The sequence below is a fragment of the Podarcis liolepis genome, assembly GCF_965112155.1.
Source record: "Podarcis liolepis genome assembly, chromosome: 15".
Classification (NCBI taxonomy): domain Eukaryota; kingdom Metazoa; phylum Chordata; class Lepidosauria; order Squamata; family Lacertidae; genus Podarcis; species Podarcis liolepis.
Genome location: NC_139566.1, coordinates 43,378,039 through 43,404,059, shown reverse-complemented (window position 1 = coordinate 43,404,059; position 26,021 = coordinate 43,378,039). Strand labels below are relative to the sequence as shown.

General features: G+C 46.2%; 1 protein-coding gene across 24 annotated transcripts in view; it reads left to right on the top strand.

Moving 5' to 3' along the window:
• The window catches only part of CAMKK2 (calcium/calmodulin dependent protein kinase kinase 2), a 50,640-nt gene that overhangs the window by 8,741 nt on the left and 15,878 nt on the right, over nt 1–26,021 (top strand). For all 24 annotated transcript variants that reach the window (XR_014519485.1, XR_014519486.1, XR_014519487.1 and 21 more), the window contains exons 2-12: nt 8,730–9,312; nt 14,832–14,879; nt 15,314–15,367; nt 15,785–15,836; nt 17,782–17,915; nt 18,629–18,665; nt 21,029–21,050; nt 22,498–22,586; nt 23,285–23,484; nt 24,195–24,248; nt 25,795–25,868. Coding sequence is in view for 18 of the 24 variants with exons in the window: in XM_083476703.1 (XP_083332829.1) it covers nt 8,779–9,312; nt 14,832–14,879; nt 15,314–15,367; nt 15,785–15,836; nt 17,782–17,915; nt 18,629–18,665; nt 21,029–21,050; nt 22,498–22,586; nt 23,285–23,484; nt 24,195–24,248; nt 25,795–25,868 (1,298 nt within the window). In the remaining 6 variants the exon portion in view is untranslated. The remainder of the gene's footprint in view (nt 1–8,729; nt 9,313–14,831; nt 14,880–15,313; nt 15,368–15,784; nt 15,837–17,781; nt 17,916–18,628; nt 18,666–21,028; nt 21,051–22,497; nt 22,587–23,284; nt 23,485–24,194; nt 24,249–25,794; nt 25,869–26,021) is intronic.

The window sequence follows — 26,021 nt, the reverse complement described above, 5'->3', positions numbered from 1 at the left end:
ACTTGCACATCAGCGTATGGCATCCGCCATATTTGTTTCCCACAATGTCCTGGAGTAATGCCTCCACAGGCCTCCACACCTGGAGCCATCCTTGACCAGTTGTTTCCCAACTTTGTAGCACCGGGAATTGTGGTTTCCTGTCTGCCACAGAAGAACTACTGTGTGTTGTAGCAGATTCCAGAATGTATGCCGGGGCGCTCACTGTTTAGGTGTAGGTGTGACCTGCCTGTCCTGATGGACATAAGAAGAGCTCTCCTGTTCCAACCACTCTAGCCCCGTATTCTGTTCTCACAGCGGCTAAACAGAAGTCTCTGGGAAGCCCATGTGCAAGGGCACAACATCACTCTCCCCACATACGATTCCCAACGACTGGCATACTGGCTCCGGCAGGTCAGGTAGAATCCAGATAGCACTTTGTCTAAACCTCTTGTAGAGCCATCCAAGTTGGTGACCATGGCTCGATCTTGTGGCAAGGAGTTCCATAGCTTAACTATGCACTGAGGAATTCCTGAATCTTCCCAATGTTCAGTTCCTTAGGATGATTGCAGAGTCCATTAATGGTGAGAGAAGAAGAAAAGCCTGTCTACTTTCACCATGCCATGCAACTTTTGTATACATCTCCCGTGTCCCCCCTTTGCATGCCTTTCTTCTAAGCTACAAAGCCCAACATATAAACTTGGAGCATGTTTAATGCTGTTCACTTAGAGCAGGGGTAGGCGACCTAAGGCCCGGGGGCCGAATCCGGCCCAATCACCTTCTCAATCCGGCCCGCAGGCGGTCCAGGAATCAGCGTGTTTTTACATGAGTAGAATGTGTGCTCTTATTTAAAATGCATCTCTGGGTTATTTGTGGGGCATAGGAATTTGTTCACTTCCCCCCAAAAAATATAGTCCGGCCCCCCACATGGTCTGAGGGACAGTGGACCGGCCCACGGCTAAAAAAGGTTGCTGACCCCTGGGTTAGAGCCACTTCAAGAACCACACTGTATTCTCCAGTGTTGCTGCACTGGTGGGGGGGAGATCAAATAGTGGTGGGCAAATATAAGACCACAGCTGCTGCTGCTGCTACCGGTGGTGTCAGGAATATTCCAAGTTCCACCCTGAGCAGCTAGCTTTCATGGGCAAAAGCAAGTTGCTCATCCATTTACTTTCAGAGAGATTCCCAGAGCATCATAGAGAGTTGAAAGGAACTCTGAGTGTCATCTAGACCAACAGGAATCTCAACTAGATCATTTGAAGCACTTTGTGATCCCAGTCAGCACTATATAAATGCTAAGTATTTAAACCTTTTAATACTATTTTCAAAGGTCTTTCTGTGTCTGCCCTTGAAGTTGCCTTTTCCCTTTTCTACCACTTCCCTTTCTGGTGGTAATCTGACCTCTACCCACTTCCTGTGTTCCATCCTGCCCATTGCCTCCCCCCCTTTTGGTGCCATTTTTGGTGCGGGCTTCTGTGTAGCTGCGGGTGTGCAGCATTGTGGGCACTGTTCCCAGTTAATGGGGTAACTATTTTTATGCACTGGCTGGCAGAGCTCCCAAAACACAGACCCTGAAGTAAATGGGAGACCAACAGGGTGGGGGTGGGGATGTGCTATGCCTTTGCTTTTGTGTGTGTGCATGTGTGCATTAAGTGCACTTACCAGATTCTGCTCTTAAGTGCAGTTGTGATTGGTGCATAAGAAAGCTTTTGTTCAGCATGAAAACAGCTTCAGCAGTAACGGTACACCAGGAGCAAAATCTATGCTGCAGAGTTTTCAGTGCAGTGTATGGTGGCTTGTGTGCTAGCAATGGATGTATCCGCACTAGAAGTTTACTCTAAAATTACAGTTCTCTCTCCCTCTCTCTCTCTCTCTCACACACACTTTCTGTATGCTCACTTGGCCTCCAGCACGGCCACGAAGAAGAAATTGGAAGTTCCCACTTCTTTGTTGACCATTGTGCAGTGTTGCGTCTGAACCCTAAACTCTGGTTGGTCTTAACTCTAGCTAGTGAAAGCAAGCCAGCTTTATAAACTATGGCTGAAATTGGCTTGTTGCACTACTCACACTTAAGAGTAACCACAGTTTGTCCTAGTTCAGATGTCACCACAGGGCAGGCTGTGGTTAGCCTAAAGCAGAAGCTAATGCTTCGGAATTCCTCCTCATGGCAGTGCCAGAGGAGAGGAGGAATAACTCAACCATAGTTTACAGTTATGTGCAAACAAGGTGTCTGTCCAGCCTGTAGAGCCAGTTCACATACACTGTGTGTCAAGTGCTTTGAACACTCACAAAAAGTGGTATAAGTGCTGAGTATTATTACATCGGCATGCATGAGAATTAAAATATAGAATACAATTATAAATAAATCAACCAGATAACAGAAACAAAATCAAGGATCAAAATTAAATATTCATCTCAAAAATTATCAAAATTAAATGCTTCCCCAACTAACCAATCAAAATGAACCAATTAGCCAAAATGAACCAACCCCCAATTTTACACCTATTGTTGTTCTCAAGTATATTTTTCCCGCCCCAAATGCCCAACAGAACCCTTTTTAATATTTTAAGATGCCCAAACTGGGGTTTCTTCCTGGTTTCTAATCCAAGCATAAAACTCTGTTTTCTTTCCTGGTGTCAGAAGCAGCAAAGCCATGTCCGTGAGCCTGTGGCTCAGGCATCTAGCTTCAAACCATTTGGCACAATATGCATTTCAATAAATCTTCTGTCTATTAAATGGACACCGATGGAAGGCATGACTTGTTTGCCTTTAAATCTTGGGCTTTGTTTGTTTCTGAAGTGCATTGTTGGCCCTGCTGGCTGCCTCCACTTTATACCTCTGTGTGCCAGCGATTCCAAGAACCTTTTGCAGCAAAATGTTTCCTTTCGTCGTTCTTCACGATGCCTGTTTAATCAGATGGTTCCCTTTGGCTCTCAGAGGCCCTGGTTGCTGAACCACATTTGCCAAATGAATTGAAGATTTGATACAAGGATCGCTCTAAATCAGAATCCCAGTACTGAGCGTCTCTAGATGAAGCAGGCGAGGAGATAATTTAATACTCGTAGCATGTTACTGGTGTCATTTCCTTGACCTGCAAAACACAGGTGATAGAATCTTGTCTAGCCAAGTGGGAAAACGTATACCGTATTTTTCGCCCTATAGGACGCACTTTTCCCCCTCCAAAAATGAAGGGGAAATGTGTGTGCGTCCTATGGGGCGAATGCAGGCTTTCGCTGAAGCCTGGAGAGCGAGAGGGGTCGGTGCGCACCGACCCCTCTTGCTCTCCAGGCTTCGCGGACCTCTCTGCAAGCAGCGGGAGCGCTCCTGCTGCTTGCGGAGAGTTGCCGGCATGCTGAAGCCTGCGTGCGCTGAGATCAGCGCGTCCAGGCTTCACGGACCTCTCCGCAAGCAGCGGGAGCCAGCGCTGGGCTCCCACGGCTTGCAGAGAGCTGCCTGTTTGGGGGCTGGGGGGGAGCTCGGGCCTCCCCCGCCCCAGCCCCGCGCCTGGCGGGGGGAAATAATTTTTTCCCCTTTATTTCCCCCCCCAAAAAACTAGGTGCGCCTTATGGGACGGTGCGTCCTATAGGGCGAAAAATACGGTATTTTGTACAGTTATACTTGTGTCTTGCTAACTGATTTACTGATTTGTTCTCTTAGGGGTGTAAAAATTGTTGGTACAGCATCACATGTGCTAGATAACTAGATTTTGATACAGGTGTAGTGCAAGGTTCCCTCCTTACTAAAAACGAGGAGTTCCCGGGAACAATGTGCATCACCCTAGTCCAGGCATGTCAAAAGTCCGTTTCGGGAGCCTAATCTGGCCCCTGTGGCAGTTTATTTTTTTAAAAAAGGTCAATAACTTTGGTTGGCCCCCAAAGCCCTTCACTTCATCAAATCTGGCCCTCTTTGAAAAAAAGTTTTGACAGCACTTAGTCTCTCGCTCTAGACTTCTTTTTATGGGCAGGTTCAAGGTGGATGTTCCTTCCTTCCCCAAAGCTGTGTCCCTTTCAGCTGACCTCTCCACACCCAGTACAGCAGGTTTGCTGCGTTTTCCAGGGGTCTTTAGAGGAAGCCACAGAATAGCCCACCCCTAGAGTAGGCTGCTCGTTGTCTCTCAAGATAAGTCTGTACTCCAGAAAAGTCCAGTGGCTCAGGCTAAAACATGGGGGCTGACTTATAAAAGAGCAGAAGGCTGTCTGCCCTGCCTATTGTAATTCAGAAACAGTGTGCCTCAGAGATCACATTAGTCCAGACGGCACTAAGACTGACTGCGCTGAATTGCCCAGCCTCCAGGGCTGACTTGAAGTCTCCAGCCTTTCCTGACCCCCTCCAAGTAGCTGGAGGACGGCTTGACTCTCCAGGTGGGCAAAAGTGCATTTTTTAAAAATTAAGAAGGCTATGTGTTCAGCTTAGAAGTGTCAGCCTGGCAGGATCCAACTGCAATTGCATGGACTCTTTTTCCCCCAAGGGGGGAATCCATCTGTCCTCTGTTTCCGCCTCCCTCTCCCAATTAACCCCTGTCTCCAGGGCTCAGTGGTGGGGGAAAGCGCAGAGGAAGTCTCAGCGCCCCTAGGTCTCAGGTTTGGGCTCTGAGATTTCAGCGTCTGGGATTCTCCTGACCTGGCGACCCTATCAATCATGCTTTGTACTTTCTTTGTGTGCTGGAGGGTGTAATCCTGCAGTCCCTTTAGGCTGCTGTTATCTCTCTCTGGTGCTTGGATGGTGTATTTTTGGTCCCTTAAGAAGCGGCTGTCAGAGAACTGAGTTTGCTGTTGGTGTGTGTGAATGTATTCCTGCAACGAATTACATTGCCTTTTCCCACTTTAATTTTAACATGTCAAATGAAACAAGAGGGTGGGCCGTATGGAGGGTGATGGCAACCAGCCATTTTTACTTTAGGGGGAAATGGTTGCATTTCATGCATTTTATTTGGTGCCTGAAAAAAGCAACTGTGCAATTACAAAGACTTTTGCCTCTACCACCCACCCGCTTTTAATATATATCCATATAACTGACATGGAGCTTCTGCTATACTGATTTAGAGTTGCTGGGCCAGAGGGCACTGCTTTAACAGGAATTTTAATTTTAGATAAGTGTCTCTCTAATTTTAATGACTGCCTTTCCAAAGTGTTAAGTATGACAAGAAAGGGGGGGGGGAGTGTGGGCAGGGGAGGAAACAATTGCATGTGATCTGCCTTCCCTATTTTTGCTGATGATCTTTTGACAACCTGGGAATTCAGAAAATAATAGTTATCATAGCATGTCTTCGCTGTAAAGGGACCCTCAAGGTGAACTTTAGAGGGAAATGGTTTTATGAAGTGCGTGGTGACTAAGACTTCATATATGCACATATATGGGGCATACATCTTAGTAAATATGATTGCACCATAAATTGCACTATAATTGCACCGTCAAAAGCTATCAGCCATGATAGTTAAGAATGTAGCCTTCAGTCTTTGAAGCAGTCAACCTGTGATAGGGTTGCCATATTTTTAAGCACCCCAACAAAATTGTTAAGCTTTTTTGGGGGGGAAACCTGACCCATAAACAGCTTTTTGAGCTGTTTCCTCTGCTTTTTTCATCATGTTGCCTTACATCCGGGTTTTTCCTGACATTTTGCCATTTTTACACCCGGAGAATGACATGTCAGGAATTTTCCTGACATGTGGCAAGCCTAACCTCTGAGTAACAGTCGCTGGAGGCACGCCGGGGCTGGCCACCTCTAGGCAAGGCGTTGGAGCTGATTTGGACAACGGCAGCAGCTTATAGAGTCATAGAATTTTTTAGTTGGAAGGGGTCCTGAAGATCATCTAGTCTAAACCAATGCAGGAATCTCAGCTAAAGCACCCGTGGCAAATGGCCACCCAGTCTCTGCTTAAAAACCTGTAAAGGAAGGAGAGACCTCCACCTTCTGACAGAGTCCCTTCCACTGTCAAACCGCTCTTTCTGACAGCAAGAGTTCTTCCTGAAGTTTAGTTGGAATCGCCTTTCTAGTAACTTGAAGCCATGGGTTCGAGTCCTGCCCTCCAGAGCAGGAGAAAACAAGCTGGCTCTGTCTTCCACGTGACAGACCTTGAGATATCTGAAGATGGCTGTCCTATCTCTTCTCAGTCTTCTCTTTTCCATGCTAAACATACCCAACTCCCTCAACCGTTCCTCATAAGGCTTGGTTTCCAGACCCCTTACAAATCTTAGCTGCCGTCCTCTGTTCCAGGTTGTTATGCAGGATAGAAATAAATGACATTGGCTGAAAGTCGCTCTAAAGTTGTATGCTGAATCTCCCTAGGATTAGCAGGAATGAAGTAAATCATGCTGAATAAGCAAATGCTTGCATTATGTACCTTGGAGAATTTAACTTTTCTTGCTTCAGAAATATTGTTCAGATCCCTAGCACAGAATCTATAAATTGCACTTGTAAACTGGCAATTAAGACTGCCAGTTACCCTGAATTTGTCAATTTTGAGTTGTTAAGCTGTTCTGCCAAATGACTAGTTTTGAGCTGTCTAGAATCCCGCTTCTACCTTGGCTTTGCCCGCAACCCACCAGAAATGGTGGTGGCTTTGCCCCTGACCTGCTGGATTCAACCCGGCTCCCCCTTGGAACCATTTGCTTTTCTCCAGGGCTCCATCCACATTCCACCACTTTGAGCTGTGATCCTGCCTCCTGAGGATCACAGCTGAAAGAGTTGGTGTTTTGGATAATCCATGAATGGCAGAGGTCTTTTGGAAATAATAATTAAAAAAGTAAGTAGGAATGGGGGTGGTGATTTGACTTGGTTTGCATTTAAAGCCAAATCTATCAGATTCACACTTTCTTGTGAAACAGTACGATAGCTGGAGCACAGCCATTCTGTGAAAATGACACTTGTATGAAATTTGTGATACAGTCCTTTAACCAACCAGTGTTCACAAACAGCATCTACCAGGGGAAAGCTGCATACAAATGCATATATTAGGGAAAACAACATACAAAAATGCATTCTGTTAGGAGAAATTGTGCACAAATATGTGCGTATTAGGAGAAATTCACTCTAGAATGTGGATTAATTTTCATGAGAATTTAAACAGAAAAGAAAAAGGAATACAAATTTCTGCAGAAGTGTGAAGAACTGAATTTAAGAGGGAACTGACACTGACAGCTCCACCCATCCCTCTCAGCAGTTGTTCTGGGCTTTCAGGAAAGGGACAAGGCTGGCAGGCAGGGATTGTCATGATGCAGATATGGGAGAGGCAGCGGTGGGTGGAGTAACTCTGGAGCCAGGAGGAGCAGGGTGGTATTATAAAGGTAAGCATGGTTTGAGGACAAATTGCTGTCGGGGTCGCTGTGCTTTAGAAAAGCAGTGATCACCTCTTTTGTATGTGCAAAGTATTGCACATGAAAGAACAAATACAATTTTGCATTTTGAGGCTCACGCACGGAGGCCCCTCTTTCTTTGTACGCCACTGAAAGAGAATTTATAGCTTGAAATGCCTGGTTGGTGCAGTGCAGAACCCAGGGCCGGCTGCCCCATGAGACTCAGAGAGGCAGTTGCCTCAGGTGGCAGCAGATCCAGACTCCAAGGAGCGCATCATTCACCTGTGTAGGCGGAGCAGCTGCTCCATTTTCTCTTTTGTGCCAGACAGCAAAACATCCCGGCTGGTCCTGACAGAATATAATTATTTTGTGCAATTATCTGTGTTCCTTGTCCTTTATTGATGTGAAGGTATGCATTGTTTGTGAACATTAATGCTTACATTCATACATCATATAGGCCGTAGGCTGTATAAGATTGTTCTTAGAATCATAGAATCATAGAGTTGGAAGAGACCACAAGGGCCATCGAGTCCAACCCCCTGCCAAGCAGGAAACAAAGTTCCAAAGTTATTTTTCAGCATTATGCATGTGGTGTAGAAATACACTGTGCAACTTGAGCAATCTGGTTTCGTTTTTTGAATTTCCCAAGCGGTCAGGGAATAGACTCCCTAGGTTTCTTTTGGGGACTTCCAGTTCCCCTCCGCCTCGGATAGCATGGTCAGTGTTGTAACCCAGAAATGTCCGGAGAACACAGCCTCCTTATCCCGGGAAATATCCCAAGCTGTGGTTTTCTCAGTTGACCCCATGGGGCAGGAATGGCGGCCACAGACACCTTCTGGGAACTTGTGGGTGAGCAGGGCCACAATCCATAGTGGATGCTGCAACAAACATAAATGTCACATTTGTACAGTAGACTAGTTTCTACACAGAGAAACTACCGTATTTTTCGCTCTATAAGACACACCAGACCATAAGACGCACCTAGTTTTTGGAGGAGGAAAACAAGGAAAAAAATATTCTGAATCCCAGAAGCCAGAACAGCAAGAGAGATCGCTGCGCAGTGAAAGCAGCAATCCCTCTTGCTGTTCTGGCTTCTGGGATAGCTGCGCAGCCTGCATTCGCTCGATAAGACGCACACACATTTCCCCTTACTTTTTAGGAGGGAAAAAGTGAGTCTTATAGAGCAAAAAATACGGTATCCTCCAGGCAGTCAGGTTTGAGTTCAAAGACACTTTCCAGCCAGGCAAAAACATGTTAGGGGTGTGACGAGGGTGCAGGGAGGTGTTGCCTGGGATTAGTCCAGATATTTGGCCCTTGGCCCTAGGGGTTTGCCACCCCTGCTGTGGGACCAAAACTTCCCCATTTGCTCTTTGCAAAGACTGACCAGCAAATCCACCTGGTCATGTGGGAGGCAAGTCCTCTTCCGTCCTGCTAATGGTTTTGCTTCTGTTTTGACCCAGCACACGATGGATGTAGCCGCCCCACTGGGATGAAGCTGGCCAGCGCACCATGCCAACATGCATCTCCAACAGGCCTGCCACCGCCGAGAGGCTCGTTTCCCACAATGAGCTTGGCAAGCAGCAGGAGGCTGCTGGCTTTCCGCATTGCTTGCAAGCCCTGAAGTCTACCCAGTTGGGCAAGATGGATTCCTTCGTGGTGGTGACGGAGTATGACCCTGCTTCCAGGCCTTCACAGGGCGGGCAGAACGAGCAGGAGGATGAGGAGCCCATGGAGCCCTGCGAGGAGCAGCCGGTGGCGCAAGACCCCAGAGGATTCGAAGAGGAGGCTTTTCCTGGCGGTGCTCTGGGGGGCCCCTGGCGAGAGACAAGGGAACCTCGAAACAAGCTGAACCTTTCAAGTCGCAAACTCTCTCTCCAGGAAAGGTCGCAGTCTGTCCAGTCTCCTGGTAATGGCGAGGGCGTTAATGGACGCTACATTTATCCTTCTCTTCCTTATTCCCCCGTCACGTCTCCGCATTCCTCGCCTCGTCTGCCCCGGAGGCCGACGATAGAATCCCACCGAGTTTCTATCACAGGATTGCAAGTAAGAGAAGTGATCTCTGACAGTTTCAATACTGGGTGCGTGATTCTGTAAACGACACCAAAGTATTCCAGGGAATTCTGTGGTAGCTGCAGGGTGTGTGTGAGCAGACCCTCCAAGGGCCCCTATTTTGCAGGGACCATTCCGGATTTACAGAAGCCATCCTGGTTTCTGATTTGATCCTTCAATGTCCCGCTTTACCTTAAAGGTAAAGGGACCCCTGACCATTAGGTCCAGTTGTGACTGACTCTGGGGTTGCGGGGCTCATCTCGCTTTATTGGCCGAGGGAGCCAGTGTACAGCTTCTGGGTCATGAGGCCAGCATGACTAAGCCACTTCTGGCGAACCAGAGCAGCGCACGGAAACACCGTTTACCTTCCCACTATTTATTTACTTGCACTTTGACGTGCTTTTGAACTGCTAGGTTGGCAGGAGCAGGGACTAAGCAACGGGAGCTCACCCCATTGTGGGGATTCGAACTGCCGACCTTCTGATCGGCAAGCCCTAGGCTCAGTGGTTTAACCCACAGCGCCACCCACGTACCGGTCCCTTTACCTTAGGATGTTGCTATTTTCATTGGAGAAATGTTGGAGGGTGTGGAGTTATGCAACCCCCAAGCCAAGGAGATAAGTAGCTATATAAGCTTTAGAAGACAACCAAAGGTGGCCCTGTATAGGGAAGTTTTTTAATGTTTAATGTTTTATTATGTTGGAAGCTGCCCAGAGTGGCTGGGGCAACCCTGTCAGATGGGCGTGGTACAAATAATAAAATTATTATTATTATGGAATAGGACATGCCTATTTTCATCGGAAAAATGTTGGAGGGTATGTGTGAGGTGTTATTGGGAATGGATGGAAAGCTTCAGTGCATGTTTCGTGGTATGATTTCCGAAATGTAGAACATGTGATTTCAGGATTTAACCAAACTTCCTTTGCGTTGTTACGTTAGTGCAGCTTGCAGAGTTCTCACAGACTTGTAGCACAAAACAGATTGATATAAGTCCATCATAAACAAATGGGAAAAGGGAGAAGAATATTTCCTCTTATGCTTTCAGTCTGTACCAAGATAGCCCCTCCACACTGACCTCGGTGTGTCGGAGGGCGACACTTCCTCCCTTGTTTAATTAAGTCTGAACTGATACCGCACCCAGTAAGAGTGCTCTTTTTCAGCAGCACCCCCTCAAAGCACTCTGTGATGGTGGGCAGGGTGTTGCGAGGGTCCTATAGATCATTTGAAGCCAAACTGCTCATGAAGGGGGAGTGGAAGATCTCCAGTGCCTCACCACTGTCATTCCGGATACCGTAAAGAACAAATATACTAGGATGCTTTACTTTAGTGACTCTTATGAGAGTTGAATGGATGGGGCGGGTTCAGGGGCGTAGCAAGGGGGGGGTGCGGTAGGTGCGGCCTGCCCTGGGTGCCCCCACCGAAGGGAGTGACAAAATGGCGGGTGGCACTCACCACTGGACCTGCAGCGTGCCCGAACCATGCGTCTCGGGCACCCGCAGGTTCCACTCTGTCCGCCCGCTGCCTTCACGCCGTCCCGTCCTTAAGGGCACGCCCTGTCCCTATGGGTGCTGCGCCCCCTGCCCCTATGGGTGGTTTGCCCAGCCCCTGGGCGCACTGCCCCAGGAGCTGGAGAGGCTTCCACCACAGCTGGGTGGGATCATATTAGCACAACCTTTGCCAAACTGGTGCTATCCCAGATGTTTAGGACTACAACTCCCATTATCCCCAGCCAGCCAGCATAGCCAGTGATCCAGGGATTATGGGAGTTGTGGTCTAATAAAACTGGTCTAAAGTGAAAGGGAGGACAAAACCTTTGTGTTGCTGTAGATTAGTTGAAGGTTTTTTTCCAGCTTCAGAGGACTTTTCAGTGGGGGGCCTTGATGGACTTGAGGCCCCAAATTCTGCCCCTTCTTGCTGTGATCCAGAGAACCGGCCCCACCTGCCTGAACCACTGTGCAAATGAATTATCCCTGGGTTTTGTGTTCACTGCTGTTATTGTTGCAGATGGGATGTGCGAGGTTGGCGATGGCTGTGGGTGGGGAGAAGATAAACGAGGAAGAAAATCAGATGCTCTTTGCAAAGCTATATATGGCGAGAACAGCAGCTGATTAAAAGCAGAGGTGGGTGGCAGCACCGATGCCTCCAGCCCAGTCCTTCTCAGTTATGTATTAGAGAAAGAAGATGCACTTATGCTAATGCAGCTCAGCTCCCAGCGTGGAATCTCTGCATGTTTTATGCAGCGCATGGAAAGTTTAGTTGAGCAGGCAAGGGAGAAAGGAGGAGGAGGAGGGGTCAGGAGGGCCTGGATCCACACCAGCCTTTCCCAAACTGTTGCCCTCCAGGTGTTTTGCACTACAACTTCCATCAGCTGGCTGGGGCTGTTGGGAGTTATAGTCCAAAACATCTGGAGCAGGACCATTTGGGAGAGCCTGACCCAAGTCTTTCATCTTAGTTCAAGGAAAAAATAATAAGTAAAGGAAGAATTCCTGGATGCCAAGATCCTTGTTTGGGGTAAGCACTCTTTGGTGTGAGAACCTCAGCAGAGATTAAAAATTGCAAAATATGCAACAAAGTAAAGGATGGAAATAAAAGCTGTTTGACCTTTAAAATATGCCCTTGTGTATTCCAAAACTTCCCTCTTCCCTTAACATGGAAAAATACCAGGTTTGCTAAGTTAAAGATGGTTTACTTACAAACTCTCCTGAAGTCATATTGATGTGCTTTTCCATACAGAGTTCAGAAAAAGTAGCACAGGAAAAAAAAAAATCGCTTAGTTACAGAGTGGTGAAAGTTCTTCAATTATTGGTATACAGTGGTACCTCGCAAGACAAATGCCTCGCAAGACGAAAAACGTGCAAGACGAAAGAGTTTTCCGTTTTTTGAGTCGTTCTGCAAGACGAATTTCCCTATGGGCTTGCTTCGCAAGACGAAACGTCTTGCGAGTTCTTGCGGGTTTGTTTCCTTTTTCTTAAAGCCGCTAAGCCGTTAATAGCCGCTAAGCCGCTAATAGCCGTGCTTCGCAAGACGAACAAACCGCAAGACGAAGAGACTCGCGGAATGGATTAATTTCATCTTGCGAGGCACCACTGCAGTGGCTTGTAAGAGCCATGTGGCTAAGCTGGAGCAAGCAGCTTGCTCCAGCTTAGCCTCTTCACACACAGAGCGCAGGGAGACAATAAGCTTGATTACCTAGTCCCTCCTAAGCTGAGCTAAGCCTGGCAGGACAGCTTACTCACTGGTCTTAACCCCTTCATGCATTAATTAGACTTAGCATGGTGGTTCTATGAGGCTGGCTATCCCACATCATCTTTGCTTATTCCACATTTTGAACAGAGGTGAATTGTGTCCATGAAAAACAGAGGGATGGCTGGTGGTGATGAAGTCCTTGTATGCATACATCCTCTTTGCCGGGTGCCCAAGATCTGCCTTGAGTGAATGGCAGGCCATAAACTTAAAACATAATAAAAGCTGGTGGCTTTTCGTTTCGAGGGTTGATGCTTATAACGCTGGCAGGGAAGACTTTTTACAACTTGTTTAATTCCGACTGCCTCAGCGTTCCTCCTCCGCTATTGTGTGGCTCAGTTTCCTCATTATCTGTCTTTCGTCAGCCTTGGGACTTCCTTTGCGGCCAGAGAGATTGCCACCTCTTCACCCACTCTCTGGTAATAAAACTCAAATATTATTGCTAGGAACTGAAGGAGATTTTCAAGTGGCAATAAACTACAGTCATGGCAAATGGTGTTTTATTACCCAAATAGTACAGCTTAAGCCACTGAGTGTATTTTTACCTCTTCTCTGCTTCTGTGGATTTAATGCGATAGCATTTTGTGGGATTTGCCACAGAGAGATCTGGGAATTGGCCATGCTAGCGGTGGCTGATGGGAGCTAGAGTCCTGAACCCCTGGGGGGCAGCATGTTGGGCTACCCCACCTTACACCAAGCCTTGGCAAGGCTCTCCACCAGCTTTCTGCTGCGGAGCCAAAGGCTGGGGAGGTCAGCTGACAAGGGACTGGCTGGTCCAGGTAGCATCCAGGAGGATGCTGAGAGGCGCTGCCTTTCCGTGAGATGGCTAGATGAGGACACAGGCATGGGTTTATGCAGAGTGAGAAGAGGTTGCTTGAGGGAGGTAATCAAAGCAGATTAATAAGCAATCAGCTGTACTAGAGGCTTAGCAAATATTTTCCTCCTCTGCAGCAATTTCCTACTGAATCCTAGGGTCCTAAAACATACCCAAGTCATTCACATCATAAAAACACAACAGTACTCAATTAAAAAAAAAAAGTAAGTAGCAGCAAAAACTTCCAACGGGTTTAAAGCACGTGTAACACTCATTTAAAGTAGGTGGATTTCTCCAAAGTCCTGGGAACTATAATTTGTTTAGGGTTCTGGGAAATGTAGCTCTGGTAAGGTAGGGAAACTACAATTCCAAGGATGGGGGGGGAATTATTATATATATAAAATATACAGTGGAACCTTGGTTGTCGAACACATCAGCAGTTGAACGTTTCGGCTTTCGAACAGCAACAATCCAGAAATGAATGATTCTGGTTTTGAACGTGCCTCAGAAGTCGAACAGCTTCTCCATTTTTTCAATGGATTTTGCCAACCAGCAATTGCACCTCGGTTGTCGAACGTTTCGGAAGTCGAACGGTCTTCTGGAACGAATTATGTTCAACAACCGGGGTTCTATTCTATTGGTAGCTTCCAACATATATAAAAACATAATAGAACATTAAACATTTTAATACTTTCCTATACAGGGCTGCCTTCAGTTGTCTTCTAAAGGCTGTATAGTTACTTATCTCCTTGACATCTGATGAGAGGGTGTTCCACCAGGCGTTTGCCCAGAGGGCCCTTTGCCTGGTTCCCTGTAACTTCACTTCTCGCAGTGAGGGAACTGCCAGAAGACCCTCAGAGCTGGACCTCAGTGTTCGGGATGAACAACGGGGGTGGAGATGCTCCTTCAGGTATACCCTAAGAGTGAGAACAGTTAAGGAATGTTTGGGTGCACAGTTCCGTCTTCAATAGATGATGGATGCTCCCATACCTGGTGCCTGCCTGATTTCAACAGCAAGAAATTTCCACATGGTAGGCACCACAACAGAGAAGGCCTTCCCTCCACCAGACCCCTGCCAGATGAACCTCTGTCGGTTGTGGCACAGTCAGAAGGACCCATTTTGTAGATTGTGGTGCTATCGACTGTGGTCCCTCAACATATACCGGTCCCAAACTGTTTAGTGCTTGATAGACACTTTAAAATTGACTCAGGAGTTTGGCTCAGGATGCCAGCAGACTGTTCTTAGCACAGAATGGAAAACAGAGCAGTGGGAATAGAGTGAGGGAATCCTGAACAACTTTACTTCACACTGTAACATTTTGTCGCAGGTCCCATTTCTAATAACCGCCGGCTTCTCCCATTCCCAAGGGAGAAATGGATCAAAAGTAAATGCCATCCTTTTGTATTTTCAGCATGTGCTTGGCTCATTCTGTTTCCGACTTCCTCTTTTCTTTTAGGACTGTGTGCAGCTAAATCAATATACGCTGAAAGATGAAATTGGAAAGGTGATTATGTTGTTTCTATCTCCGCAGATTTGTTGTGTGAGTATTTGGGCTGAACCTGGACTTTGTACCAGCCCAACACATTTGTGTGAGAATGAAGGTTATGAAAGCGAAGCTAATAAAGCAACACCCAGATTCGGCCCTCTAGTTCAGAGGCCACCAGCCTTCTGGGACCAGGGAGCACAGTTCAGATTGTGAGAGGGTGCTGTGGGTGACAGTCACAAAATCACTCCTGGGAAGTGGGTGGCATGACATAACGCAAAATACCCTTGGTCTAATAGCTTTAGTCCTTGTGTTTTGCTTGGTGTGATTGCCTTGCCTGCAGAATCATAGAACTGTAGAGGTGGGAGGGTTCCAAGGGTCATCTAGCCCAACCCCCTGCAATGCAGGGAGGCAATTTGTGTGTGTTTTGATTGGGTTGTTTTGCATTTCCTTAGGGCTCCTATGGGGTTGTGAAGCTGGCATACAATGAAAATGACAACACCTACTATGTGAGTAAGAGTCTCTGAGCAGGGGGTGGGGGTGGCAGTTGACGGCAGTGGGAGTCCTTAAGGAACACTCATCACCTGTTGCTCTCTTGTTACTTGTTACTGCTCTTCAAAGCTCAAAGCTTTCAATCCAGCTGGATTAAAAATGCAGCTTTACTTAACCTTTAAGAGGGTAGAGGTTTGGTACATGTTTTAAAAGCATTGTATGTGAATATTTCATAAACATAAATGTTTCTAAGAAATATTAGTCTATTAAGTTTCCAGGTACAGTAGACAAGTTGGCCCTAGCGCTTCTGCTTATTCAGGTTGCCAACTTACTAAAACCATGTTTAAAAATACAAAATGCTTTTTAATGGTGACACACTGACCCTTTCCTGTGTCCTCTTATTGTGTGTGTGCCTGTGTTGATTTCTCTTGCAGGCAATGAAAGTGCTTTCCAAGAAGAAGCTGATGAGGCAAGCGGGATTTCCACGTAAGTGAGGACTGAAAGAAAGTGCTGTCCGAATGCTTGCCTTGGCCTTTCCTAAGGCTTTGGCATAGGGGAGGGCAGCACAGGGAATGAATGAAGTGGGGAGAGAGAAGGGTGGATCTGTCTCCCAAATATTTATGTTAGAAGCACAGCAGTAGATCACCCTCTTTCCATGCAGATCATCCCAGGTTCCATCTCCCGGCAGCGCTGAGACAGTTGAAAACCTGATGTCAGTCAGTGCAGACAGTTCAAAGCTAGATGGGCCAATGTATACAGCAGCTCCCCATAACCTCCCTTTTGTTGGCGTCTCTCTTGAGAGACAGTGGAGTGCGCCTTTGGGGGTGAAGTCAAAGCACTGAGTTAGCAGCACTGACGTGACCCCCCTGGGGTGTCAGCTTGCATGGAGGTGTGGTCCAAAGGAAAGCAGAGCAATATATTTGGCACCAGCTTGGCTGCAGGAGTTGCCAGAAGGAGACCTACAAGGCACCATCCAACCGCTTTAGACACCCACACTCTGGATTTGTGGAGAGTTTACTCCTGAGCCTTTTCTCCTCCCAAAGACATCCTGCAAGGCAGCGGAGGTTTAGGATCAGAGTATTCCTTCTCCTAGATGGGCTCCCTTCCCAGCTTGACGAGCCCCATCTGCCTCGATAATCTCTGAATGAGATGATTATAGTCAGTGTTTTGTTTTTTTAAGATGCTGAAACTCTCTAGGGCTGGGTGATATATCAATATATTGACGAAAACCAGTTTGAAGTGCATATCATGATATTGCTTTCATAGCTTTGCACCTGACAATATATAGCTCAAAACTGATTTCAAGTCCATATTGTGATATTTGTTTCATAACCTGGCAATATATTGTGAATCATGATGCGTGTTGTGCAAAAATCACAGTATGGGGGAAAAGCGTGAAGGCAGCCAGTTGCTTCTACACAGCCCCTGTCCTGATTTCAGATGTTGTGATATATCACAATGTTGAAAACCAGATATTGCCCAGTCCTAGTCCTCACCACAAAGTTGTTGCAGTAAGTGCCACACTTTTAACATTTGCGGGGAGGGGAAGGTGCCTGTACTGAGTACCCCTGAGTACCCCCAAAAACCCAGCAACACGGATTATAATGTGCTGTACGTGGTGCTGCCCTTGAAGACAGTCCAGAAGCTGCAGTGGTGCAGGATGGGGCCACCAGAAGCATGATTCAGGAGGATCTGCGATGGTTCCCTGCTCTGCTTCTGGGCCCCATTTTGCTTATGGTGACTTAAAAATCCCTAAACCAAGCATGGCTAATCTTTTGGCCCTCCAGATGTTGCTGGACTGAAACCCCCATCAGCCCCAGCAAACATGGCTAGGGATGGTGGGAGCTGCTGTTCAGCGACATCTGGAGGGATGAAAGGTTCCCTACGCCTGCCCTGAATGACTCGGGACTGAAATATTTGAAAGAGAGCCTGCCCACGTCTTAATATCTCCTCAGGGAGGCTCTTCTCAACATTTCAGAAATGGGAGGGACACATTATGTTGTGACATGGGAGAGGGGCCTTTGCTATGGTGGTGCCATTCTTCTGGAATGCCCTCTTTGGCACTGATTTCCTTTGCCTTTTGGAGCCAACTGAAACCACAGCTATTTCATTAGGTTTTTTTGTTGGATGTTAATAGAATTAGCATACTTGCAGAAGGGTGAAGTAACTGGGTTATAAAGATAGATCTAGAGATTGTGCTGACTGTTGTTCTATTTTGACTTCCTTAACAGCTCTTCTGGCTTACACAAATTTGTTGGTCCTGTTTTGTGCCCTGGGTTTTTATCTTTTGTAACCTGCCCTGGGAATCAGTGGGCTAGAAATAAGCTATATAAAAACATCCAAACCCCAGCCTTTTAGCAGCACCCCACATGTGCCAGCCCTCCTCACCCTCCATCCAACCCTCCATGTGTTTCCTTATGGTCCTCCACAGGCCGTCCTCCTCCTCGTGGTGCCAAGCCCCCTCTGGAAGGCTTCTGCCAACCCAAAGGACCCATTGAGCAGGTCCACCAAGAAATCGCCATCTTGAAAAAACTCGACCACCCAAACGTAGTGAAGTTAGTGGAGGTGAGAATGGTATTGCATCAGAAATGTCAGCGCGGTTCCTGGGCGTAAGGGAGGAGGCAGAGTTAGTCATCAGCAGAAGGTGCCAGCCATTTTGATTAATCAGACTGAAGCAGGAATTCAGGGCAAGAATACCCTCCCCCCCCTGAATTATGTGGCACCAATCCCAACGAAAGAACAGTGGCAAGAAAAACTGATGAGTTACGCAGAACTGGCCAAATTGACATACAAATTACGTGAGAAGGACAATTGTGACTTCAAAGAAGATTGGGAACTTTTTACAAATTATTTTTAAAAACAACAAAACAACTTGGACTCCTTGGCAGGTTTTGAATAAACATACACAAATTTATTAATAGAATATATGACAGATAAGGTAATGATACGTACAATTTTTAACATGCGGAGAATAATAAATGCAAACAAATCAGAGAAGGGAGTTGAGGGAAGTCTCGGGAGGGAGGGAGAGGGAGGGATGGGGAGGGGAGGGGAGGGGGATAAAAAGGGGGGGAATAATGTAACTAACCATTTGGATTGGTAACTTGGATTGTTTAATAAAAATATATTTTTTTAAAAAAGAATTATGGGACATCAATAACCTTAATCTCTCAGGGTATACTGCATTGCTGTTTTTAAAGTAAGCTAGTTATGGGAATCTAGATGCATACTCTGTACCTCACTTGTTTTCTCTCTCTCCCCCCCCCCCTCTCTGACAGGTGCTAGATGACCCCAGTGAAGACCACCTGTACATGGGTAACCAACTCCTCTTCCCATCCGTTTTGCTATGCACCTCCGAAAGAGGCTCCTTCACTTCCAGTCTGTGCAGGACAGTGCAGAGGCAAGCAGCCTCAATGGCACAAAAGCACTTAAAACGTACCTGAGATAGCTGGTGAAGTCTAGAGCAGCCTTGTATTGAGCCACTTACCTGGTTGCCATTGGCGACCAGGAATCCCAATGAGAGAGCTGGCAGAGGAAGCAGGATGGAGCTCCCCATTTCCACTTTGTTTCTGTGCTAGATGGAGAGGAAGGAAAGCCCCTTTCTCCATGGCCAGGATCAAAATTAAAGCTGTATCTGACATCGCCTCCAGATTTCTCATCCCAGATGAGATACATCTGCTGTATTTTATTTCCCCTTGGTGCAGAAAGGCAGGTGTTTTCTAAGGGTCTAATAACCTTCCTACTTTTATGGCCGCTCAGATAGAAATGGCTCAGGGAACCCCAGGCAGGTGTTACAATCCAGGGTTGGATAAACAGAATACGGCGTATAGCCTAGTCCAATAAAATAATCAGCATTGCAGGCCAAGTTGAGGAAAGATAAGCCATGGCTGCTTTATCTCAAATCGATCGCCTTCCATCTTCAAGATGTTTGGAATGATTGAAGATTGTGCAAGGACCGAGGTGTCATTTGGCCAGAAGTGATATGTGATTCTTGCGGTGTGCATCTTAGGTGTACACAACAGAATCCCATGTGGTGGACAATGCTAGCTTTATAACTTTTCCCTCAGTTGATTGGACAAATACAGTAAATGTCATGTCTTAAAAAAAAACAAAAATACAGAGAGATAGCAGAGGAGGGGTCGATCGCTCCGTTCCTCTTGGTAGAAGACAAATAAAATAAAAGCCTGCTTAGAACCACAATCCTATGCTTTAATGCAAGACACAGAAACCAGTGGCCAACCTCACAGGAGGATAGTAAATTGTTTTGCACACTAATAATGCATTGCAGGGGGTTGCGCTCTTTGGGTTCCTTCCAACTTGACAATTCTATTATTCCAGTTTTTGTCAGCTCCATTTTCAAAACTAAACTAAAGATTCTCTAATGGACTAACAACAGACAACAGCCCTATACATGTGTCTGTGTATGTGCACCTATGCTGTACACATGTACAGTCTTGGGGGGAGGGTGGGGTGGGGAGTAAAATACACACTTGTTTGCTGCAACCCTCCATTTTCTTCCCGCTCCTCTTTGTCTAAGCACTGAGTGGGACTTGATGTTAAGAATTGCCCATCCGTGCCTGTAGTACTCAAAGATGTTCAGTGCGCTGCCTACACAAGTGGCCACTTCCAGATGGAAGAGAGTCTAAAATAGATCTTGGAGAGCAGTTCAGTATTTTCTCCCTCTGTGCTCCATCTGGTGTTTGTTTCAAGTTAGTTTTTTAAAAAACCAAAGGCTTTATAAAAATTAATTTTTTAAAAACCATAACTGATTGTTTGGACCATCCTTCCAGGGCAGTCTTCGCCAACTTGGTGCCCTCCAGATGTTTTTGACTACAATTGTTCGACTTGGTCACCAGTTTAAGTGAATTCCTCATCTTTATAATTTTCAACTTTTACAGAAACAAAAAATGTGTATATTACTTACATCCAGTTATTCCTTCAAGAAACTCGGGGCAACCTAAGATTGATTAATATAAAGGATGGGGACTCTGTGTCCCCCTAAATGATGCTGGACTACAACTCCCATCAGCCTCTGCTGCATGGGCAATGGTCAGGGATGATGGGAGTTGCACCCCAGCATCATCTGGAGCGCCACATTTTCCCTACCCATGGTTTATATATAATGCCACATCCTAACCCTTGTATATACACTGCTTCATTAGTTACTGTCTGGTTTATGGTAAACCATAGTTTTATCATTGCATCTGAACTGGCAAACCATGGTTTGCACTTGTTCTGCAGAACAGAATCAAACTCTGTTTTGCAAGCAGGGTTTGCAGGACAATTGCAAACTACAATTTAACAGGCCTATGGTCCTGGTTTGCAAAGGACACACAATCATTTCAATGTAATGGTAAACTTTGGCTTTGCTACCTGCCAGGAGGTATTGCGTTAAGTGAGTTTGTGAGAGGAGAGGAGGATGCATGCAAAGGGCTGCTGCTGATAGCGCCAAACCCTGATTTGGTACTAGGTGTGACCTGAGCCTTATTTAGCCTCCTGTCCAGACACTGATCAGCCAGGACCTCATAAGCTCTCAGAATGTAAGTCTTTCTTCTTGATGCTGTATTTAAAATTTGAGATTTTGCTGCCTGGAGAGTTAATGATTTAAAAGGCAGGATTGTTCTCTCCTGGTAGTATTCTCTCCTCATAACTAATAACCGGTCTCTTTTGTGTTTCAGTGTTTGAACTTGTGAAGAAAGGGTAAGATTATGATTGTTTATTAATTTATACAGTTCATTGAGAAGTGCTGCGGGGGGGGGGGGGCAGTTTGCTGCTCCAAGGACTTTGCAGTCTTGCAGTCTATTCTCTGGCTTTAGGACAACTCACAGAACCCCCCCCCCGCCCCCTTTATCGTCTCCTTTTCAACTTTCCTTGCCTCCTATCTGCAAGAGCTTCTCCCCCCTCCTCCCTTATTTCCTTCTCCTTCCCCAAATCACTCTGCCTCTAAAGCCTTTCTCTCATCCTAGAACTCTGTAGCTGGGGTGCACTCTGCAGAATTAAGATGGATTTAAATTATGTATTTAAGGCATGTATATACAGTATACCGCTTTTCAGGCACACCTCAAAGCAGTTTTCATATGATTGTTACAACAGTAATCATCATAGCTGTCAACTTTTCCCTTTTCTTGCGAGGAATCCTGTTCAGAATAAGGGAATTTCCCTTTAAAAAAGGGAAATGTTGACAGCTATGGTAATCATGGATAAAAAAGTAATTGTATTAATTTATGCGCCAAAGTAACCAGAATCCTGTGTTGAGAAAACAAAGTCCTGGCCTGCAGCTCCCATCATTTCTGACCATTGGCCATGCAGCCTTGAGATGATGGGGAGGTAGAGTTCCACAACACCTGGAGGCACAACATTGGTTACGTACAGTGCTTTTTTCTATTTAAAAAAATGTTTAGGGGTACTCTCATTTTGACTTAAAAAAACCAGCATTTTATAGTTCAAATCAGGAAAAATAAATACAGCACAGGTAAATGGACAAAAGTACAAAGATCCACAAAATGTTTAGGGGTATGTGTACCCCTGTGTGCCCCCAGAAAGAAAAACCACTGGTTATGTAAATTGGTTGGGTTCGTACATGTAAATTTGTCTGTTCCTCCAAAACAGGCATAGGCAAACTCGGCCCTCCAGATGTTTTGGGACTACAACTCCCATGATCCCTAGCTAACAGGACCAGTGGTCAGGGATGATGGGAATTGTAGTCCCAAAACATCTGGAGGGCCGAGTTTGCCTATGCCTGCTCCAAAAGTTATGCTCGGAAGCCCCACCCCCAGCTCCGGAGGCTCTGCAGATTTAAGAGCTCTGGGTCCCTCAGGCGCTGGGAAGGGATCTTGAACTCGGGACTTACCAGCGTAGTATCTTGCTAGAGGGGGAGCCTGCCAGTGTGCTGCACTTCAGTGCCATCTCTGGTCAGAGGCCGGTATTGCAGCTGCCAAGTCTGCAGAAACCCAGGGGATTAATAAGGCAGAGACTTTGAGGGGCTCCTATGCGGTGCTTCCAGGGGACCCCGCCTGCTGCCCGAAGGCCCTTGCTCTGTGGAGGGTCTGCCTCATCCTCCACAGACTCTCTATCTGGTTGCAGGGTGGGGCCTCCAGACCTGCCAAAAGTCTTGCGTTTGAGGCCAAGTTGTGTTTCACCTTCGCAGGCCTGTGATGGAAGTCCCAAACCTGAAACCTCTGACTGAAGACCAGGCACGCTTCTATTTCCAAGACCTGATCAAAGGCATTGAATATTGTGAGTTCCCTTGGCGATGTTTTAGCAAAATGGCACAGAAGGGAAGGGCACAGAACATTTAATAAATAGTAATACTGGGGGTGGGGGGGCACCCATGTTATGGCCTTTGTTTGTTATTATGGTGTGTCTTTTGTGTTTCTATATTGTAAACTTCCCTGTGATCTTCAGGTGAAGGCTGGTGTAGAAATTTAATAAATAATAAATAATGATACTATTAATTTGTGGCTGTAATCAATAGAGCTAAAGCCCAGATAATTTATGTTCAGCTTGAGGGGTTGTGCCCTGTGACAGGAGGAACAGTGAAATGACAGTGTGCTTCTGACCATGTGCAGAGTTGAACCCTTTCAGTGCTGCATAATTATCTCAGACTTAGTCACTGTGCTACAGTAGCTCTTTTTCCCTAGGCTAGGAATATAGTCATTTAAGCCCCCCAATTTCCCTCAATGTTTTATTTATTTTAATTATTTAGAGCATTTTTACCTCACTCTTCAGCCAAATAGGCTCCCAATTTAAATGATGCAGATCCTGCCTGAAAGCTTACAATCTAAAATACACGACACAAAAGGAAAGAGGGATGAGGAGGAAAGATGGATGAAGCAAATTAACCCCTGAAAACTGAAGAAAGGGAGCAGGTTCTTTGCACCCCTTGAGCCTTCATGCTCTGCCAAATTCATGTCTCTTCTGGTCTTTCTCAACAGTGCACTACCAAAAGATAATCCACCGGGATATCAAGCCTTCCAATCTTTTAGTTGGGGAAGATGGTCACATCAAAATAGCCGATTTTGGCGTGAGCAACGAATTCAAAGGGGCAGACGCCCTGTTAACCAACACCGTGGGGACCCCAGCGTTCATGGCACCCGAGACCCTCTCAGAGACCAGAAAAATATTTTCTGGAAAGGTATGTTGAAAGAAGAGTGTGTATTTCTATGCTCATTTAGACAACCATGTTCTGTACTCTCTGGAAGGAACCAACCAAAAATTAGGTTGCCTGAAATGACTCAAAGTCCAATGTACTTTATAGCCATCACAACAAAGATGGCCTAGCGGTTAGAGCAAGGGTGGGGAAGCCATGACTTTCCAGATGATGTTGGATTTCAACTCCCATCAGCCCCATCTCAGCAACCTCTGGAAGGCAACAGGTTCCCAACTCCTGGGTTAGAGTGTCAAACTAGAACAGGGGAACCCACGTTTAAACCTCCATCCGGTCATGGTCTTGTCCATTCACCTCCCTTGCAAGATTGCCGTATGAATAAAATTGGAGGGGGGGTGAGTGGAGAAAGCAAGTGTCGTACTCCTGGAGGAATCATAGACTCGGCATCGGTATTGGAGGTCCTCTAACAAATAGATTAAAATACCCACCCCACTGTGGGTATTCTGGTTCCAACACTACTGATTTGGAGAGTCTGGAGGGTCAGATAGCGATGCCCAGAGAATCACATTTCTGCTGCCCCCCTGCCAGGCCTGAGGTTCTCTGCCACTGCGGCAGTTCATCTTAAAAGCTTACCATGTTATTTTGAAATAGAAAAGCAATACAAACATATTGTATTTTTGGAGGGTTCATGTGTTTAATCTCTGCCTTTCTCTCTCTCCCTGTCCCTTCTTCCTAAGGCTTTAGATGTTTGGGCTATGGGGATCACTCTCTACTGCTTCGTCTTTGGGCAGGTAAATGAGCTGCTTCTTTACCTGCATTTTGGATTTTAAACATTTTGTTGTTGTTGTTACTTGTTTGAAACGGGGCCAGAAGTAGTGTTTGGTTGCAGGACGCATGCCCCGCCCCCTTTCAGGGGGTCATAAAGCTGAGTAAGATCTGGATGTTATTACGGCAGCCTAATTAAGAAGCCCACACATGTTACTGGTCTGCAGAAAGTTTGACCAATCTGCTGAGAAGCTACTGGCCTGCATACGCAAGGTGACTGTGGTGGAGGGAAGGCTTCACTTCTGCAGCAAGCAGGGAAACGCAGAATTCTTAGCAGAGTACAGTAACTTTAAAAGGGGTGTGTGTGTTTTGTAGCAGGTGGGTTGGAGGAGAAGAGTCAAAGTTGAGGGATAGGCTTTCCGTTCTCCGTGGCCAGGAGAAAAAGCAAGCAGATTTGTGGAAGAGGAACGGAGCAATCGGTCCTTCTCCACCAGCCCACTTACTCGCCTCCATGGAATTCCCACTCGCCTATGGCTACCAGACAAGTTGTTAAATACACAACTGTTTTACGGACCAAACCTAGAGGCAAATCTGTGATCTCCAGTGCGGTTTGTTACCTGCATGATTCTCTCTGCAAGACAAAAAGACAGGGTTTGAAGGGTTTTTTTGTGGGGGTGTTAATTTGGGGAAATGGTAAAGAGAACAGCTGCACGCATGTGCATAGACGCACATACACACACTCTGCCACTTGCCTGATCAAATCCTCCATCAGGAACATGAGAGTGAAGGAAAGTTGGGGGAAAGTGGTATAATAGCATTATAATGCAGATGGGACCTTAACCTCAGAGCAGGGCAACCTCACTGACGTGCAAAAGTGTTAGTATAGGGTATTATCTCGGTCAGGACCTCAGGCACATCAACAAGGCCATGCTGGGCTGTTGGGCTTCCCCAGCAGGTGCCAAGATGACACTCAAACATTCGCTAGTGATCACTAGTTCATAAAGAGACATCAAAATGGTGTTCCTCTCGCTCTCTTGGAGATTTTGATTCTCTGTAAAGTGGCTAAATATAAACTGGGCAGTCATCTGGGTTTTGTCACACTCTTAATCAGAAGCTGCAAATCCCTATGGTGTGTGTTCTATCTGTTGGCTGGCCTAAATTTAATAATACATAATAAAACAGAATTCCAGAATAAAACCAGGTACACAAGAGTGAAGGAAAGGTAGGGGGAAAGGCAAAAGTTTGATGAAAGCTTTATACCACCAGTGTACCTGTCATGGCTGCTCCCCAAAGAATTCTGGGAACTGTAGGCAGGACATCTGACATCCCTAGTCCTGCCCCCATGCTCACATTTCCATGCTAAATTGATTTTATGTCTGTAATGAGAGATGCTCATTAGGGAGAGAGGGGGAGTAGAAAGAGAATATTTTTTGTTGTGAACTGCCCTGAAATCTACAGATAAAGGGCAGTATACAAATCAAATAAAATAAATTGATCACATTCTTAGGAGGCAGGGAGACCAAGTTAGCCATTGCTTTATAATCTCTCATTGTGTTTTTTTGTTCTTCCAAGTGCCCTTTTATGGATGAGAGGATTTTGAGTTTGCACAGCAAAATCAAGAGCCAGATGCTGGAATTTCCTGACCAGTGAGTATGCAGAATCACTATGTTTATGACTCCCCTGGCCAGGGGTCCACAAACACGCTCACCGGTGAGGGCCTTCTGGATTCTAGCAAGCTCTCCCCACCTCTCCTTCTGGACCTGCAGCAGAAGGGCAGGAGTCTCCTGGAAGCCTCCTGG